A 16997-nucleotide genomic window follows, 5' to 3' on the forward strand; every position below is an offset into this window, starting at 1 on the left:
GCTCCCCGGCGGGCGGCCGCGCTGGGGCGCTGGCCGAGCGCTGCTCCGAGGCCGGGCGCGGGCGCCGCTGCGGCACCGCCGGGGGGCGGAGAGGGGCGGGCGCGGGGCGGGCTCGGCCGGGAATGTAGAGACCCGGGCGGGAGCCTCCCGGCGGCGGCCGGGCTGCGGAGCGCGGAGGCTCCGTCACGTGTTTTTCTCCTCCGAGTGAGACGGCGGCGCGGTCGGAGGGGGCCGGCGCGCGGAGCCAGACGCCGCCGCTTGTTTTGGTTGGGGCTCTCGGCAACTCTCCGAGGAGGCGGGGGAGGAGGGGAGAAGTAACTGCAGCGGCAGCGCCTCCCGGGGCAGAGGCGTCTTCCCCGACTCCTTGCAAACCTGCCCTCTCGTCCCCTCCCCTCCTTCCCTGCCGACCGGAGCGAGGGGCAGGGATGAGCCTGTCCCTCCGGCCCGACCCCAGCTCCGCCGGTTGCCTAGTAGCCCTTCGCGTGGAAAAGCCACTTTCTCCGCCCGCCGAGATGGGCCCGAATGGGGGCTGCAGAGGACGCGTCCGCGGGCGGCCGCAGCACCAGCAACAGCCGCAGCGCCGCGGTCTCTGCGATTGAGCTGGTATTTGGGCGGCTGGTGGCGGCGCGGACGGTTGGGGGGTGGGAGGAGGCAGAGGAGGAGGGAGAACCCCGTGCAACGTTGGGACTTGGCAGCTCGCCTCCCCCTGCCCAAGGATATTTAATTTGCCTCGGGAATCGCTACTTCCAGAGGGGAACTCAGGAGGGAAGGCGCGCGCGCCTGGAGGGGCAACGCGGGAACCCCCGGCTGCCGCCGCCGCCGCCGCCGCCTGCCTGCGCGGGACTCCAGCCCGGGCGGCGAGAGATGCATCTACGCTCCTTCCCGGCCGCAGCGGCTGAGAGGAGACTTGGCTCTCGGATCGGAGCTGCACTCCTGCCGGACGCACTGCCTGCCCCCCCGGGCACGGAACGCCCGTAAACTCCGGTCGGGGCTATCTCCTTGGCGCAGCCGCTGCGTCCTGCTGCGCCCGCTCCTCCCTGGCGCGGGGGGCGGCGTGGATTTCGTAGTCGGGGTTTCTGCGCCTCCAGCCCTGTTTGCATGCGCGGGGCCGCGGCCAGGAGCCTCTGCCCCCCACCCGGTGGTTTTTCCGCGCCTGCCTCTGCACGGCGGCGGTGGCAGCCGCAGCATGGCGAGCCCTCCGGAGACCGACGGCTTCTCGGACGTGCGCAAGGTGGGCTACCTGCGCAAACCCAAGAGCATGCACAAGCGCTTCTTCGTGCTGCGGGCGGCCAGCGAGGCGGGGGGCCCGGCGCGCCTCGAGTACTACGAGAACGAGAAGAAGTGGCGGCACAAGTCGAGCGCCCCCAAACGCTCGATCCCCCTCGAGAGCTGTTTCAACATCAACAAGCGGGCGGACTCCAAGAACAAGCACCTGGTGGCCCTCTACACCCGGGACGAGCACTTTGCCATCGCGGCGGACAGCGAGGCTGAGCAGGACAGCTGGTACCAGGCCCTCCTGCAGCTGCACAACCGTGCCAAGGGCCACCACGACGGGGCCTCTGCCCTTGGGGCAGGAGGTGGCGGGAGCAGCTGCAGTGGCAGCTCCGGCCTTGGCGAGGCTGGGGAGGACTTGAGCTACGGGGACGGGCTCCCAGGACCTGCGTTCAAGGAGGTCTGGCAGGTGATCCTGAAACCCAAGGGCCTGGGTCAGACAAAGAACCTGATTGGCATCTACCGCCTCTGCCTGACCAGCAAGACCATCAGCTTCGTGAAGCTGAACTCAGAGGCGGCGGCCGTGGTGCTGCAGCTGATGAACATCCGGCGCTGTGGCCACTCAGAGAACTTCTTCTTCATCGAAGTGGGCCGTTCCGCAGTGACAGGACCCGGGGAGTTCTGGATGCAGGTGGATGACTCGGTGGTGGCCCAGAACATGCACGAGACAATCCTGGAGGCCATGCGAGCCATGAGCGATGAGTTCCGCCCTCGCAGCAAAAGCCAGTCCTCCTCCAACTGCTCCAACCCCATTACCGTCCCCCTGCGCAGGCATCACCTCAACAACCCGCCGCCTAGCCAGGTGGGGCTGACCCGCCGCTCGCGCACCGAGAGCATCACCGCCACCTCTCCCGCCAGCATGGTGGGCGGGAAGCAGGGCTCCTTCCGGGTCCGCGCCTCCAGCGATGGCGAAGGCACCATGTCCCGCCCGGCTTCGGTGGACGGCAGCCCCGTGAGTCCCAGCACCAACCGGACCCACGCCCACCGGCATCGGGGCGGCTCCCGGCTGCACCCCCCGCTCAACCACAGCCGTTCCATCCCCATGCCTTCTTCTCGCTGCTCGCCTTCGGCCACTAGCCCGGTCAGCCTGTCGTCCAGCAGCACCAGCGGCCACGGCTCCACCTCCGACTGCCTCTTCCCGCGGCGGTCTAGTGCTTCTGTGTCGGGTTCCCCCAGCGATGGCGGATTCATCTCTTCGGATGAGTACGGCTCCAGTCCCTGCGACTTCCGAAGTTCCTTCCGCAGCGTCACCCCGGATTCCCTGGGCCACACTCCACCTGCGCGCGGAGAGGAAGAGCTGAGCAACTACATCTGCATGGGAGGCAAGGGGGCCTCCACTCTTACCGCCCCCAATGGCCACTACATTTTGCCGCGGGGTGGCAACGGTCACCGCTACATCCCAGGCGCCGGCTTGGGCATGAGCCCTGCCCTGGCTGGCGATGAGGCAGCCGGTGCTGCAGATCTGGACAACCGGTTCCGCAAGCGGACTCACTCTGCTGGTACATCTCCCACCATCTCCCACCAGAAGACCCCATCCCAGTCCTCCGTGGCCTCCATTGAGGAGTATACAGAGATGATGCCTGCCTACCCACCAGGAGGTGGCAGTGGAGGCCGGCTGCCGGGGTACCGGCACTCCGCCTTCGTGCCCACCCAGTCCTACCCGGAGGAGGGTCTGGAAGGGCACCCGTTGGAGCGCCGCGGAGGCCACAACCGCCCGGACACCTCCACTCACCACACCGATGATGGCTACATGCCGATGTCCCCAGGAGTGGCCCCAGTGCCCAGCAGCCGAAAAGGCAGTGGGGACTACATGCCCATGAGCCCCAAGAGTGTGTCTGCCCCGCAGCAGATCGTCAACCCCGTGAGACGCCATCCCCAGAGAGTGGATCCCAACGGCTACATGATGATGTCCCCGAGTGGCAGCTGCTCCCCTGACATTGGCGGCGGGCCCAGCAGCAGCGCCGCCCCTTCTGGGAGTAGTTACGGGAAGCCGTGGACTAATGGGGTAGGGGGCCACCACTCCCACGCCCTACCGCACCCCAAACTACCCGCGGAGAGCAGCGGGAGCAAGCTCTTGTCTTGTACAGGTGACTACATGAACATGTCGCCAGTGGGGGACTCCAATACCAGCAGCCCCTCTGACTGCTACTATGGCCCTGAGGACCCCCAGCACAAGCCGGTTCTCTCCTACTACTCATTGCCAAGGTCCTTTAAGCACACCCAGCGCCCCGGGGAGCTGGAGGAGACAGCCCGGCACCAGCACCTCCGACTTTCCTCCAGCTCTGGTCGCCTTCTCTATGCTGCAGCGGCCGAAGACTCCTCTTCCTCCACCAGCAGCGACAGTCTGGGCGGGGGACACAGCGGGGCAAGGCCTGAGCCCGGCCTCCCGCATCATCTCCACCATCAGGTGCTGCAGTCCCATCTGCCTCGAAAGGTGGACACAGCTGCGCAGACCAACAGCCGCCTGGCTCGGCCCACCAGACTGTCCCTGGGGGACCCCAAGGCCAGCACCTTACCTCGGGCCCGAGAGCAGCAGCAGCGGCCAGCCCTGCTGCACCCTCCGGAGCCCAAGAGCCCAGGGGAATATGTGAATATAGAATTTGGGAGTGATCAGCCAGGCTACTTATGCGGCCCCGTGGCACCCCACAGCTCGCCTTCCATCAGGTGTCCAACCCAGCTCCAGCCGGCTCCCAAAGAGGAAGAGACTGGCACTGAAGAGTATATGAACATGGACCTGGGGCCGGGCCGGAGGGCCACCTGGCAGGAGAGCCCTGGGATCCAGCCAGGCAGAGTGGGCCCTGCACCTCCGGGGACTGCCAGCATGTCCAGGCCGACCCGGGCAGTGCCTAGCGGCCGGGGTGACTACATGACGGTGCAGGTGGGTCGTACCCGGCAGAGCTATGTGGACACCTCTCCAGTTGCCCCTGTCAGCTACGCTGAAATTCGGACGGGCATCGTGGAGGAGGCCAGCCTTCCTGGGGCCCCAGCGGCTGCTCCCTCCTCATCCTCAGCAGCTCCGGCTTCACCCACTGTGCCTCAAGGAGCGGGGAAGCCGGAGGCTCGCTCTTCCCTGCTGGGGGGCCCGCAGGGCCCCGGGGGCATGAGCGCCTTCACCAGGGTGAACCTTAGTCCCAGCTGCAACCAGAGTGCCAAAGTGATCCGCGCAGACCCGCAAGTGTGCCGGCGGCGGCACAGCTCCGAGACCTTCTCCTCTACACCTAATGCCACCAGGGCGGGCAACACGGTGCCCCTTGGAGGAGGGGCTGCAGTTGGGGACAGCGGTGGTGGCAGCAGCAGCAGCACTGAGGACGTGAAACGCCACAGCTCTGCTTCCTTTGAGAATGTGTGGCTGAGGCCCGGGGAGCTTGGGGGAGTCCCCAAGGAGCCGGCTCAGGTGTGTGGAACTGCAGGGGGTTTGGAGAATGGTCTCAACTACATAGACCTGGATTTGGTCAAGGACGTCAAACAGCGCCCTCAGGAGCGCCCCCCTCAAGCGCAGCCTCCCGCACCCCCGCCCCAGCATCAGCCAATGGGCAGCAGTGAGAACGGTTCCACCAACCGCTCCAGCGAGGATGTAAGCGCCTATGCCAGCATCAGTTTCCAGAAGCAGCCAGAGGACCTCCAGTAGCTCAACTGGACACCACAGCAGGTGCGTTTCATGGTGACAGAGGACAGATCCGCTTTTAACCTTGCGCTTGATTTCTCTTCCTCTTTGCCTCTGCGCCTTTCCTCTCATTCCCACTGCTTCCTTAGGGAGTCCACCACACTGGAGGAGGGGAGGTCAGGGCACACAAGATGCTCACCCCACAGTGACACCTGGATGATAGTCAAATAAACCTATAGGAGCAGCCACACGGGAGGGAGGCCTGTTTTATTTGAAGTTCCCAAGGGAAGTACTTAACGGTAGTATTTTCAAAACATATTCTATAAAACCAGTTCTGAGATTTGTGGAGTTCAGATATGAGAACCTTGGTCTCTTTATTGAAGTTTACTTTTGACACTATATTTGGGTCACTCCCTGGAAGGGACAATTCTTCTACAAGAATATTTGTTAAAACAGGGGCTGAGACCTTCATTTAAGGCAATTTCTCAGAGCTCTGAGGTTGATCACGATAAGTCTCTCTCTGTACTTTAGTACTGTGATTTCACAGTACCAAAGGCAGCATAAATAGCGGTGGGAGACGTCGATTTTTATTCTCATTTCCCTAAAACGATTCAGGAGCAAGAGCTTGTTTAGGCTTATGCATTTAGAGAGAAATACCTGTCTACAACTCTTTAGAAAGTAACTAAGGGTGGTACTTTCTTTTTTGTTCCGGAACCAGGATTCGTGAAATGCGCACACATGCCGACCCACCACCTCGCAGGCATGACCGCTTTTGTACGAGATGTGCGGCGAAGTCTGCATGTGTCTGGGACCCATTATTAGTTAAGAGTTATGGAAATCCACCCCTGTGTGTCTGCCTCACAGTTGTCTGCTCCTGCAGAGGCCTGCACAGAGACATCACACACATCATCTGGGGGGGCTACTGTGCATCTTCTGTAAAATTACTTCACATTTTTATGTTGAAAGGCGGAATACTAAAATAGTCAGGGAAATGGAGGGGTTTGGTTTTGGCTTCACATTGAACATAAGGGCTAAACCCTGTACTCTTCATTTTTAGGATATTTATCGTTTGCCTTTAAGTTCAAGAATAGATGCCTCAGTAAATGTTGGAAGTTGGCTTTAAGTCTTCTGTGGTTAATGTTGTGTTGAAAATGAAAAACATTTGTAATAGGAAATTAACCTGCCCTTCGTTCTGTCGAGCCTGTTTTCTGGTGGTCATAATTGTGGGAAGAAAGGAGTATAGTTTGCAAATAATGTGATGAGTTGGCAATGCCGAAGTTTCCAGCATTTGGAAACACTTTATTCTGACAAACTGTTTATCTTGTGATGATCTTTTTTAAAATGTGCTTCACAGAATGAGCTTTTAAAAGCATTCTTCTTCTTAATGTATGTCCGTTCATAAGAAATTAATTTCTGCATTGGGTTCCTGTTGATAAGTACTTGTTGATTATGTGGTCCCAGCCTCTTAGATTCGAATAGTTTCCTGTATTTGATCCATGTCCTTCTCTATTTTGTAGAACAAGATATAGGTATATGAATAAACTAATATTTTAGGTGACAGGATATATTATAAAAAGTATTTATTTGATCAATATTCATGATTCACTAGAAGAGATTTGTGTTTATCAACATGAACAGTAAAACTTTTGGTTATTTCAAAGATGTTTTGGAGAATGTGAGTTCCTCTAACACTTTAGTCATTTGTGATACAAAATCTTCATTTATAAAGTCATAATAATTTGAAGGGGAGAAAAAAACCCAGCAGAACTTAAATTTGGTTTTAAAGGAGATGAAAGACGAGGCTAAGAAACAATACATTTTCTTCACCTGTTTTCTTAATTTGAACAGGTTTCTTTTTATAGAATAAGTAATATTTCCTCTGAAGGAAATTGATGACCAAATAGCTTTTGTTTTTCAAAATCGGTTAATCCCCCTTGTATGGAAGATATATTACAAACAAACCAAGCAAAACGATCTTCTATTTTTAATTTTCTTAGGAAAAAAAATACTATTATTGAATAATCATACAATCATATTCCTAATAATCACCATGCCAGAAAATTCTACGTTTGTTTGTAAGATGTAAATACAGCAAGATTGGGGGGGGGGCTGTTTTAAAAGAGGCACCAAATGCTCCTTGGCACATTTACACCCTGAATTCTGCTTGCTGGCCTTTGCCCTGTTGAGTTTAAAATATGATTTCGATAGTCAATTATTATCTGAAACAAAAAGAAATCAAACCTGTCCTGGGCAAACAACCTTCCTAGGAATGAGTGTTAGTTTGTGAAAGTGTGTCCCTGACTTCCTCAGCAGCTTCCTATCTTTGCCTCTTTCCCGTTTCTCAGCTAAAACCTGAAACACGAAAGGAAACGAGGTGCTATAAGGCTGTGCTTTCTCCCATTCTCTCACTTCAAACATCTCCTCTCGCCCAGTGTTTTTCACAGTCTACTCAAGGGGGAACATTTGTGAGGCATTTAGCTCAGGTTCCCTCTGCTTCACCGCCTGTCCAAGCACGGTTTGTTTCTCTGGTCAGTCTGTCTCCTCTAACTTGGTTCTAACCTGCTGGATTGTTTTCCCAATATTCCCCATCTCCCATTCCCTTTGTTTTCCGCCTCTGATTTCATATTCCTGGCATTGCCTCCCTTGTTTGCTCCGTTTTTGAATTCCACAGCACTTGTGGCCTGCGTACTCTCTGCAGAGTAAATTGAGAGCCCAAGGAGGGAGGGCAAACAGGACACAGCAGGGGCTCAGCTACCTTTAGCCAGGGTTTCCCTCCAATTTGTGTTCCGTTTTGAAACTGCAGGTGGGAAGAGAGCAGGGTTTGGCAAAGACATAGACCCAAGGCATCCTTTTGAGGTCCGCCCCCTCCCCCTTTTTTTGGTCATTTTGTTCAGTCCCCCCTAAAAAGGCGCGGGAGCGGAGGTCATTTCCTTTCGCTCTGTTTCCTTTTGTGATTTCAAGGATTCCATACCTCCAGGACGCCCTCCCCTCCCTCCTTCTCTCTCCCTCCTTCCAGTTTCCCTCGCTGTGTGGCCTTTTTGTCTGGCGCTAACCCTCTCGGCTCTGGCACTTTCCCGTTTCCCGGGTCACCTCCGCTTCCTGCATTCCTCCCTATTTATTTGGCACTTGGCTTCCCCTCCCGCCTAGCCCCCTTTCGCTGGGGGTTGAGGATTGCGTGGCAAGGCTGACGCTGCTCTCAGAAGTCGCCCACCCTGCCCATGCCCGGTGGCCTGGGGACACTGAGGGGGCCGAGCCCCTTCCCCACCAGCCCCTTCCCCTGGGGCAGCGCGTTGCAGAGTGTGGCTCTGAGCTGGCGGATGGGCGCTGATTGGCTCCTGCCAAAGCCAATCAGTGAGCGTAGCAGCCCGAGCTGCCTGAGGCGGGGCGGGGCCTGGGGCTGGAGGGTGTGGGACGGGGGCGGTTGGGGCCTCGTCCGGGGTCCTGCTGCGGCTGCGGGCTTGGCGCCCCTGGCCGCCATCTCCCACGCCTTTCCATCCACCCCTCCCCTCTAGAGCCTTCAGAACTGAGCCAAACGCGAGCCCCTCCTATCCCCTCCCAGAGGATGTTCTGCACTCTGCCTTATTCGTGCATCCAGACCAGAATCCTAAGAATGAGAAAGTCTGACCAGCCCACTGACAGAGGCCGGAAACACACACTTCCTCTTATTTTTAATTGAGAAAAATCCAGGCCGTGACCATGTGACATTCCCCATTTTGTTTCCCTCCTTTCGTTACTACGGTTTACTACGACACTGAGTTCCTTCATCTTCCTGTCTTAAAATCCACGAGCAGGAGGGAGCTACAGCACGTGGTTGTAGGATTGATTGGGTTGGCTTAAGATTCTCACATTTACATTCCTTCCTAATGGGAGGGAGGAGGAAAGAAAAACGGAGAAGGGAATACATGTGCTGTGGCTGGCACTGGGGATCATCGGAAAAACTCATTTGGCTTGACATTGCATTAGGGTCAACACCGTATAGAGTGCCTGCAGTTTGCAAAGCGTGGAGCTGGATAAGATCAACAAAATCTGACCCTTCTAGGCCCGAGGGAGCTCACTGTGAAATGAAAACTCTGTGAAATGAAAACGTCGGATAGAGCTTGCAAATCGTGAGAATCTAGAGATTCATTACAAGGGCTTGGGTAGGTTTCCTTTCTGAGGTTGGAAGAAAAGCCTTTTTTAAGCTCTCAGAAACAGATCTGTTTTTTGACCAGTGACAGCCCAAGCGAAAGCTCATCAGGGCAGGCTGGGAGAACCGATTTTAAAAGCCTGCTAGATTTGTGTGGTGCTTCCTCATATAACCAAAATTATGTGAGATGCATTACTAGATGGGATGCAAACTTTGTTCAGATTTATCCTTTCTGAAATAACTATGGGAAATAAGAAAAAGAAATACTATGGCAGTATTTTCACCTCCCCCAATCCCATCCCTCTCAAATAAGCATTTCTCACCATCCAGCACCCCTGAATCATAAGCACCAAAAGCAGCATTTTTCCTCAGGTGCCTATAGAAATAAGTAAAAGTGTAAGGAAAAGGCACTGCCCGGTGTAAATCCTATAGCCTCATACTGCTTCTGAGCTGTGGGAAAGAGTTTCTCTGTGGTTCCAGAAAACTTTGAGCATCTAACAAGCTTCTTAATTTCTGCCACTGTTTAGGTGGCTTTTATATTAAAGAAATAAGTCCATATAAAAGTATTTCATATATTGTCGTCATTTATCTGACTGCCCCCCAAATAAATACTGTCTCCAGAATTGCTGTACAGTATGGACTTAGAATTCAAAAGTGCATTCCCCCACCCCCCCCCCCTTTTTTTTGGTTTATCAGAATTCCTGGAAAATAGCTTTATGTTATCTTGACTGATGCAATGGAAAAAGCGGCTCCTTGGAGCCAGAAATCTTGTGTTCTAACAGCCAGTGCCCTTCACGGGCCGGGCCGAGTGACCTTGGGCAAGTCCCTTAAGTTCTCCGGACCTTAAGAGAACTTGAGAATGTTCTTCTAAATTATTCTATTCTTTCATGGGTCAGTCACAATGCAGATTCTTTCTGAGGAAGCTGCCGAAGGGCTCTTAATGAAATGCAGTAGAATAGTTTCTTTTGTTCCCTTTTAGCTTTCGGATCAGACACTCTTTAGGGTTTGATTAAGGACGGCTTTTAACCTTTTCTTCTTTGGAAGGGACATTTTCAGGTTTTTAACATACCTTAAGACAGACCCTCCTGACTGTACCAGTCTAAGGTTTTGGAACATTCTCTAGACTGGAGCAGGCTTCTCACACCCCTTTTATTAAAATCAAATGTGTGGGAATGCAGGTCACCTGCTGATTTCTGCATCCTAAGGTCAACTGTTGGAAGCCTCTCACACCCCACCCCACAGCACAGGTCACGCTTTAACCAGTTTGTTTCTATGACATTATTCTGTTTCTTCTGTTGGAAATCGCCCCTTCTTGAACTGGTGGTCTGTTTATGGATAATGTTTCTCATCTCTAACATCAGAAACCTTCAGCGAGGTATCCACTTGAATGAACGGAAAGGAAACCTGAGAGGACAGTTGGGGATTGTAGGAAGTCTTCCACAATTTTTTGTTTTCTCTGGTAGGTGTATTGAAAAAGTTGAATGTTTCTCTTGCTGGCAAAATGAGTGTCGGGCAGCTTTTTTGAGCTTTCAGACTTTTGATTTGTTAGTTGAGCTTACACTGCTTTGCTGACCCAGTAGTATGGTGGCTGTCCCGTTTGCCATTGTATTCAGTAGTTCTGACCCTTTGGGCATCTCCATGTGGATTTCATAAGTCCTTAGAATAGTCTGTTGACTCTTTCATTCAGAACTTCGTTGACTTACCTTTTCCAATCCTCCCACTATAATCAGATATATTTCTTAGCTGTATAGTATATAAATGGCTCTTTTTATGTCGCTGGGTTGGTAACTCTAGGATAATAGAACCCTTCACAATGTTAAAGTTTTGTTTTGCTTTACTTTGAAGAAAGCCATTTCCTCAATTATTTCCTCATGTTACAGAGTTACTGGAAATTGTATTCAAGGAAAGTAGCTTCATGTGAATTCAGTTTGAAGTGATTTGCACACTGAAGATTCTATAACATTTTTATACTCATGCTTTTTTTGTGTGTTTTAATGTAATAGATACTCTTCTCTATCACATTTAGAATTAAGTAACTGATTTATTTCATTATCGTATGAGTCCATAGCTATGTGGCAAACTTTAAAAGCTCTTTTTAAAGTGTTATTGAAACATGTTCAAAAGTTGTAATCACACTGAAATTTAACTTAACGGTTACATTTGAATATTAGTATAGTATAATAGTATACTAATTTCATACTAATATAAAATAGTTGCAAAAAAAGTGATGGTAATTTTAAATGCTAGTCTAGTAAATATCTATTTACTTCTCATCTTGTCTTACATTATGGAAATGAGTCTCTCCTATTCTTAATTCACAGAAAAAGAGGGAAGATGGATTAGATAAGTATAATGTATGGTTATCTATGAGCAAAGGAATATTCTCCATTTTAATAATGTTCTTGCTGCGGGCTCTGCTATAATCTATAAATTTGGTTGGATAAATGTTATTTGTGCTTCTTCAATGAGTTACTGATCTTCGAATAGCAGAGCTTTTAAAAATGCTATGTTTATGTTGAAAAGGCTTTTCTTTTTTCACTCCCTTTCTGCATTTTCATTAATGATGGCAGTAGAATTAAATATGTGGGTCCGATTGTAATTTTAATCATATCTATCTTCACGCGGAAAAGGGATTTTGTAGTTTTATTACCCCTTCCCTGAATGTTTTATTGAGTAAGCTCAATTGTATGCATTGTTTTCCTTTTTCCATTCCATGGGTTTTTTGTTTGTTTTTTCATCCTCACTCAGTTCCCCCTCCCCCTCCCTGGGTCACACTTTGCACCACCCCATCCACCCCTGACCTGGCCCACTTAGAGCCAACTGGGTGCTAATCGATTGGCCTGAAGAAGATACTGGTGAAACCCCAGTTGTAATGAGGGAAAAAGAGAAACTCCCTCCCCGCCCCCCCGCCCCGTTTTCTCTGTTGACTAAAATATACTTTGATGTGAGTTCTCTGATCTTCCTTCACGAATTTATGCCATTTGCTAAACAGTATCACTTAGTCTTATGAAGTTGATAGTTGTGTTATATTTGTCGAAATGATCAAGGAGGCAGTTTTTATTCTTCAAATACATGTCTACAAACTATATTTTGTAGAGAAAATCATGATTCTTACTTTTAAGAAGGTTATTGCCTGAGACAGGCAACATTAAATCAAAAGATATTTATAAAAATACATCAATTAGTGGAAGCTTTCTGAAATATTCAGTAATGACTATGCCTTTAACTATTCATTTGATGTTCTCCAACGATCACGTTCCTGTTCATGTAAGAATCGTGGGAAGGGCTCTTTTGGAATATGAGAGATAATCACATTACCCTCGAATTTTAGGGATTGTGGGAATAATCAGAAGAACTTTGGCATCTTCAGTGCAGTGCTAGAGGCCACCCATCTGCCACCTCCAACATAGGTCATCAGACCTTGGCCATGATTTTTTTGTTGATCCCCTCTCTCTTCCCTCAGTAAACACCATTGAACACCTGTCGTGTTCCAAATAGCACATACTCTGTTGAAAGATGAGGATGGATGCTTGGAGGAAAAAAACGGGAGTGAGGGGAGTTCATGCAAGTAATTAGCAAATTTCTGTGGCACCATGGATCTGGGCTCAGCTAAATGGATGTTCAGAAGTTTTTTCCGTACTCACAGGGAGAAAATGCCATCCACCTCAAAAATTTGTGCTTTTCTTCGTCATTCTCACCCAAACTTCCTGCCTCACAATCACACCAGGAACCTTAAACAGTTAATAAGGCCTTGAGACCCTCGTTTAGATGGGGAGTGGTCCATTTTCAGATATGCAGTTAGCAAACGATATTGGCAAGAAGCAAGAAAAGATACTTTTGGCTCTTTCATCCCAGGGAAGCAGCCAGGACAGAGGGCCCGGTGTTAAATGAACAGGAGTTCACAGACGACTCGTTATGGGACTTGTTACGGGTCGGTCGGGGTTAGGAAGCATGGCGTGAAGGTGGAGGCTGCAAAAGAAACGGCGAAGTCTTTTCCATCGTCTTGGAAGCTCTCTTATTCAAGGACTTTTTAATTTTTTTTCCCTTGCGGTGGGTGGTTTTTATTTTTAGTAGTGGAAGGCTCTAACCCTCTGACCTTGGGTTCCTGTGCTTGCTTCTGGCTGGAAGTATAATCTCCTTTGAGATTTTGTCATCGCTGCGTCTTAAGTGTGCGCACACACTCTCCTTCTCTGTTTTGATGATGTGCAGTCATATCTGTTGTTCAGTTTGTAGTAGGTTTTTACAGAAACATAAAAAGCCTTTTTTTTTTCTTTTTTTTTTAAGACCACTGGGTTTTATGATAGCTTGCTCGCTGGGTCCATTCACACTTTTTTTCTTGAATTTTCTGGTTTAGGCAATAAATACACATGCTATAAGTTTCAAGTCGTTACAAATTTTTTAAGGTACTGAGTGAAGAATAAGGCCCCTCCCACTCATTGCCCAGCTTCTCTTCTCATAGGCTACCATCAACGATGTTTGTTTTTTTTATCTTTCCAGAGATGAACTATTCATAAAATTTGAAGCTTCATAATAAAAAATTGGTTATATGCCCACTGCTCAAAGTCTTCAATGGAAGAACATGCTCAGATCCCAAATTTCTGCATTAAAGGAACACAGCAGACAATATACCTCTTACAATAGACTCATTGCTCTTTTTGTTAAAAGAAAAAAGCAAAATGCTCCTTACTTTCCATGCCTTTTACATTTCATGTTTGTATAAACTGATTAAAAAGGGAAAGGGGCCTAAGTTTTAAGTACTACCATTTAAAATCTTTAATACCTTATTTTCTTCCCCTGATCACTTTCATGGTAGTAAGCAGGCTCCCCCCTTTCTCCCCTACCCAACCCCATGAATAACTAGTTCTTAATATAGTATAGTAGGATTAAGTACAAAGGTTAAGGATTCTTTTGAAGACTTTCTGGACACTGATGTCTCATAGTTTTGAGAGTTCAAAAGAATTAATGCTTTCTATTGGAATAATCTTTCATCATTTCCAATTCTGGAAACAGTTTATTTTAGACATGACGTTGTATAGAATTAAGATTAATTTCTTTGCACTAGTGATTTTCTCTCATACATTTTCTTTAAAGTTATTAATACTTTTGAGAAAATGAGTTTGGAATATAGAGAATCTATCATATCACCTAAGGAAGACATGTGTATTACTGAGATCATTTCTACTTTGAACCAAGGATGAACTCTACTGTTTAAAAATATTTATGACTGCTGCCCTGATGTTCTTGCTAATTGTGGTCCAGACAGAATATGAATGGAACGGGATAGCCCTTGTTACAAAACAGAAACTTTTAAGATAACATTTGATGACAGGTAACAGTTAAACTAGAATTGTCAGTTATTGTATCATTTTTGGTGACTTGTCAATAAGAATGTGCTAAAAGCAATAATATTAGTTTTCTTCCAGATCATCTAGAGTAAGGAGGAATGAGATTCATCAACATGAAGAAATTTTAAAAAGCTGTTAAGAATTTGGTGTACAAATTTATCCAGTTTCTTGGGTGTAGGCATCATTTAGCTTTGATTGTAATAAACCATCCCGAAATGGATTGCCTTAAAATATCAGTCATTCGTTAGGTCACAATTCTAGGGGTCGGTGATTTGGGCTGGGCTCAGCTGGGCAGTTCTGCTTGTCTCCCTTGGATGGATGAGCTCCCGTGGTTGTAGTCACAGGGGAGTTGACTGATTGGTATAAGATGGCTTTGCTCAATCATCTGGTGGATTGTGCTCGCTGTCGGTTGGCGCTTGCTATTCACTGAGCCACATGTCCCCTACAGGCTAACCTGAACTTCACGTGACATTGCATGAGTTCCCAGCAGCGAGAGAGTGCAAGCATGCATGAGTATTTTTCAAGCCTTTGCTCATAGCACATGCGCTACCATCCCATTGCTAAAGCGAGTCACAAAGCCAAGCCCAGTTTCAAAGGGTAGAAAAAGATACTAATTCTTGATGAGAGAAACCATTTTTTTTTCCTGATTTGTACATACATACGCATGTTTATAAACACGTTATTTATGTCATCATTAGCAGTTACTTATCAATTGCATTTTGAACATTTAGAATCAAAATTATTCTTAGATGTTTATAATGAGTATTCCCAGCTCTGGGTGAAATATCAGTGATTTCCTTCATGTTAGGGTGACGTCACTTTTTTCCTCTTAATTTTTCTTTAAGAAACATGAAAGCTTATGTTCCCCCAATAAATCTTTATTGAGCCCTTTGCAAGCCAGGCGCTGGAGGCAGAATGGGACGTGTCCTCCCCCACCCCACGGTGCTTATGGGAGGCAGAGAACAGAGCCAGGAACAAAACTATGGTGCTGGGAAACGCGGCAAGAAGGACGAAGGGGTGTCAAGAGGTAAAATAATGGGGACCTGCTTAAAATGTGGGGGCAGGAAACGATTTTGAGAAAATAGTAAATAATGTAGTTCTGTCATTCAGGTTCGTGAAAGGGAAACATATTTTTTGTATGTCACACAGGCCTTGGGCAGGGCGCGTATTCAGGCGCTGGGATGGAGTCCTTTGGGTTTTCTTCTTTGAGAATGCTTCTCGGATGAGTGAGGGGAGGAAGCTCACCTCTAAAAATCAAAAAATAAAATAAAATAAAAAGAATACTGAGGTTTCTAGTACCCGAGACTATATTTTTAATGCTGTTGGTGGCGGGTGACAGTATTTCTGCTGTTTGTCTTCGACTGGAGGATCACACTTGCTAGCATCCTCGGGTGGCTCACAGAGGCTTGGGGATCAGTGTGGTGCCAGAGGGAACCCAGCACCAGAGGACACCGGGCGTGCGGCACTGCGCTCCTCTTCCCGGTCACCAGGACCAGCCTTTCCCCACCTTCACGGCAAGCTGGACAGCCCGAGGACTTGCCCAGAGAACTAGGCCTTTTTAGGGCGAGGAGCAGTAGCCAAAACAGAGTGGAAGACTTTTTAAGGGTTCGATGCTTCGAAAGAGTTTTTCCCACCTGAGCGCAACAGAGTTGCTAATGATTGGAAAGCTGATGCAAATGGTTGGAAAGATGGAGTCCAAGCCAAGGCCACACTTGTGTTAACTCTCTGCCCCACATCTCCGAGGTTATAGAACAAAGCAACACGGAGCATTGTATAAAAGACCTCACGGGTGTGGGAGAGAGGGAGCTTACATGTTTTGAGGGGCTGGTCGAGTGGTCTATTTTTATTCTGATCTTGGCAATTTCAGTCCACCCCCAACTCCTCCGTTGCTCTCCCTCTCTGCCACCCTTCCTAATTCCAGGGCACTCTCTGAACCACAGCTAAAAAATAACTTCCTTTCAAAAGCTGATCCCATTCCCTCTGGTTAGATTAAGGAATTTAAATATTACATTTGTTTAAAGAATGGGTAATGACTTAATTTCTGAAAATATTTTACTTCCACGAATAGGATAGTGTGGGGTACCCTAGAAGTCATTGGGATTATAATTAAAACTTTCCTTTTTGCCTGAACTACTTTACTGTGTGTGTGTGTGTGTGTGTGTGTGTGTGTGTGTGTGTGTAGCCAGATCGGAAGTTTAGGGGGTGGAAACTACAGTCTAATAAAAAGGGTTATATTCCTAAAACTGGGTCTTTAAAAATATTTTGCATTCTGAGCCTTTGGTCCCTCACAAGCCCCTGCAGGGGACAGAGCTTCAGAAAGTGTGCAGGCTTGTTGTTTCTCGGGCCTTTGAACTGGGCGAGGAATGTGGCTCAAGACGGAACAATGAATGGCTGGTGCTTTTAGCCTCCAGCCTGAAACTCGCTGGAGGAATGTTATTGTGTCTTCAAAGCCAGCGTCCCAACAGCCTGTATTAGACGGGGCTCCTGAAAACGCGTCTCTGCATTACTGAGTTCGCAACAAAAACCCACGCCACCCAATCCGATCAAATTCACTGGCTACTTGTAGGTGGATTTTTAAATGACTGTCTCGTCTCTAAGAATAAAACCCAATTCTACGATTCCAGCGCTCCCTCCTCACCCTCACCTTAAC

The 16997-nt window shown here is 49.1% G+C and overlaps 1 protein-coding gene across 2 annotated transcripts in view; it reads left to right on the top strand.

Annotated features, from left to right (window-relative positions):
* The first annotated feature begins 1161 nt into the window (after positions 1–1161).
* Positions 1162–16997, top strand: part of IRS1 (insulin receptor substrate 1) — a 55651-nt gene continuing 39815 nt past the window's right edge. The window contains exons 1-2 of one of the 2 annotated variants that reach the window (XM_016118889.2): positions 1162–4921; positions 5595–6439. In XM_016118889.2, the coding sequence (XP_015974375.1) occupies positions 1187–4900 (3714 nt within the window). In that variant the 5' untranslated portion in view covers positions 1162–1186 and the 3' untranslated portion in view covers positions 4901–4921; positions 5595–6439. Of the gene's footprint in view, positions 4922–5594; positions 6440–16997 lie in introns of those variants that run through there. The other variant, XM_016118888.2, reaches the window with a different exon arrangement.

Source organism: Rousettus aegyptiacus, unplaced genomic scaffold (genome assembly GCF_014176215.1).
Source record: "Rousettus aegyptiacus isolate mRouAeg1 unplaced genomic scaffold, mRouAeg1.p scaffold_m13_p_2, whole genome shotgun sequence".
Classification (NCBI taxonomy): domain Eukaryota; kingdom Metazoa; phylum Chordata; class Mammalia; order Chiroptera; family Pteropodidae; genus Rousettus; species Rousettus aegyptiacus.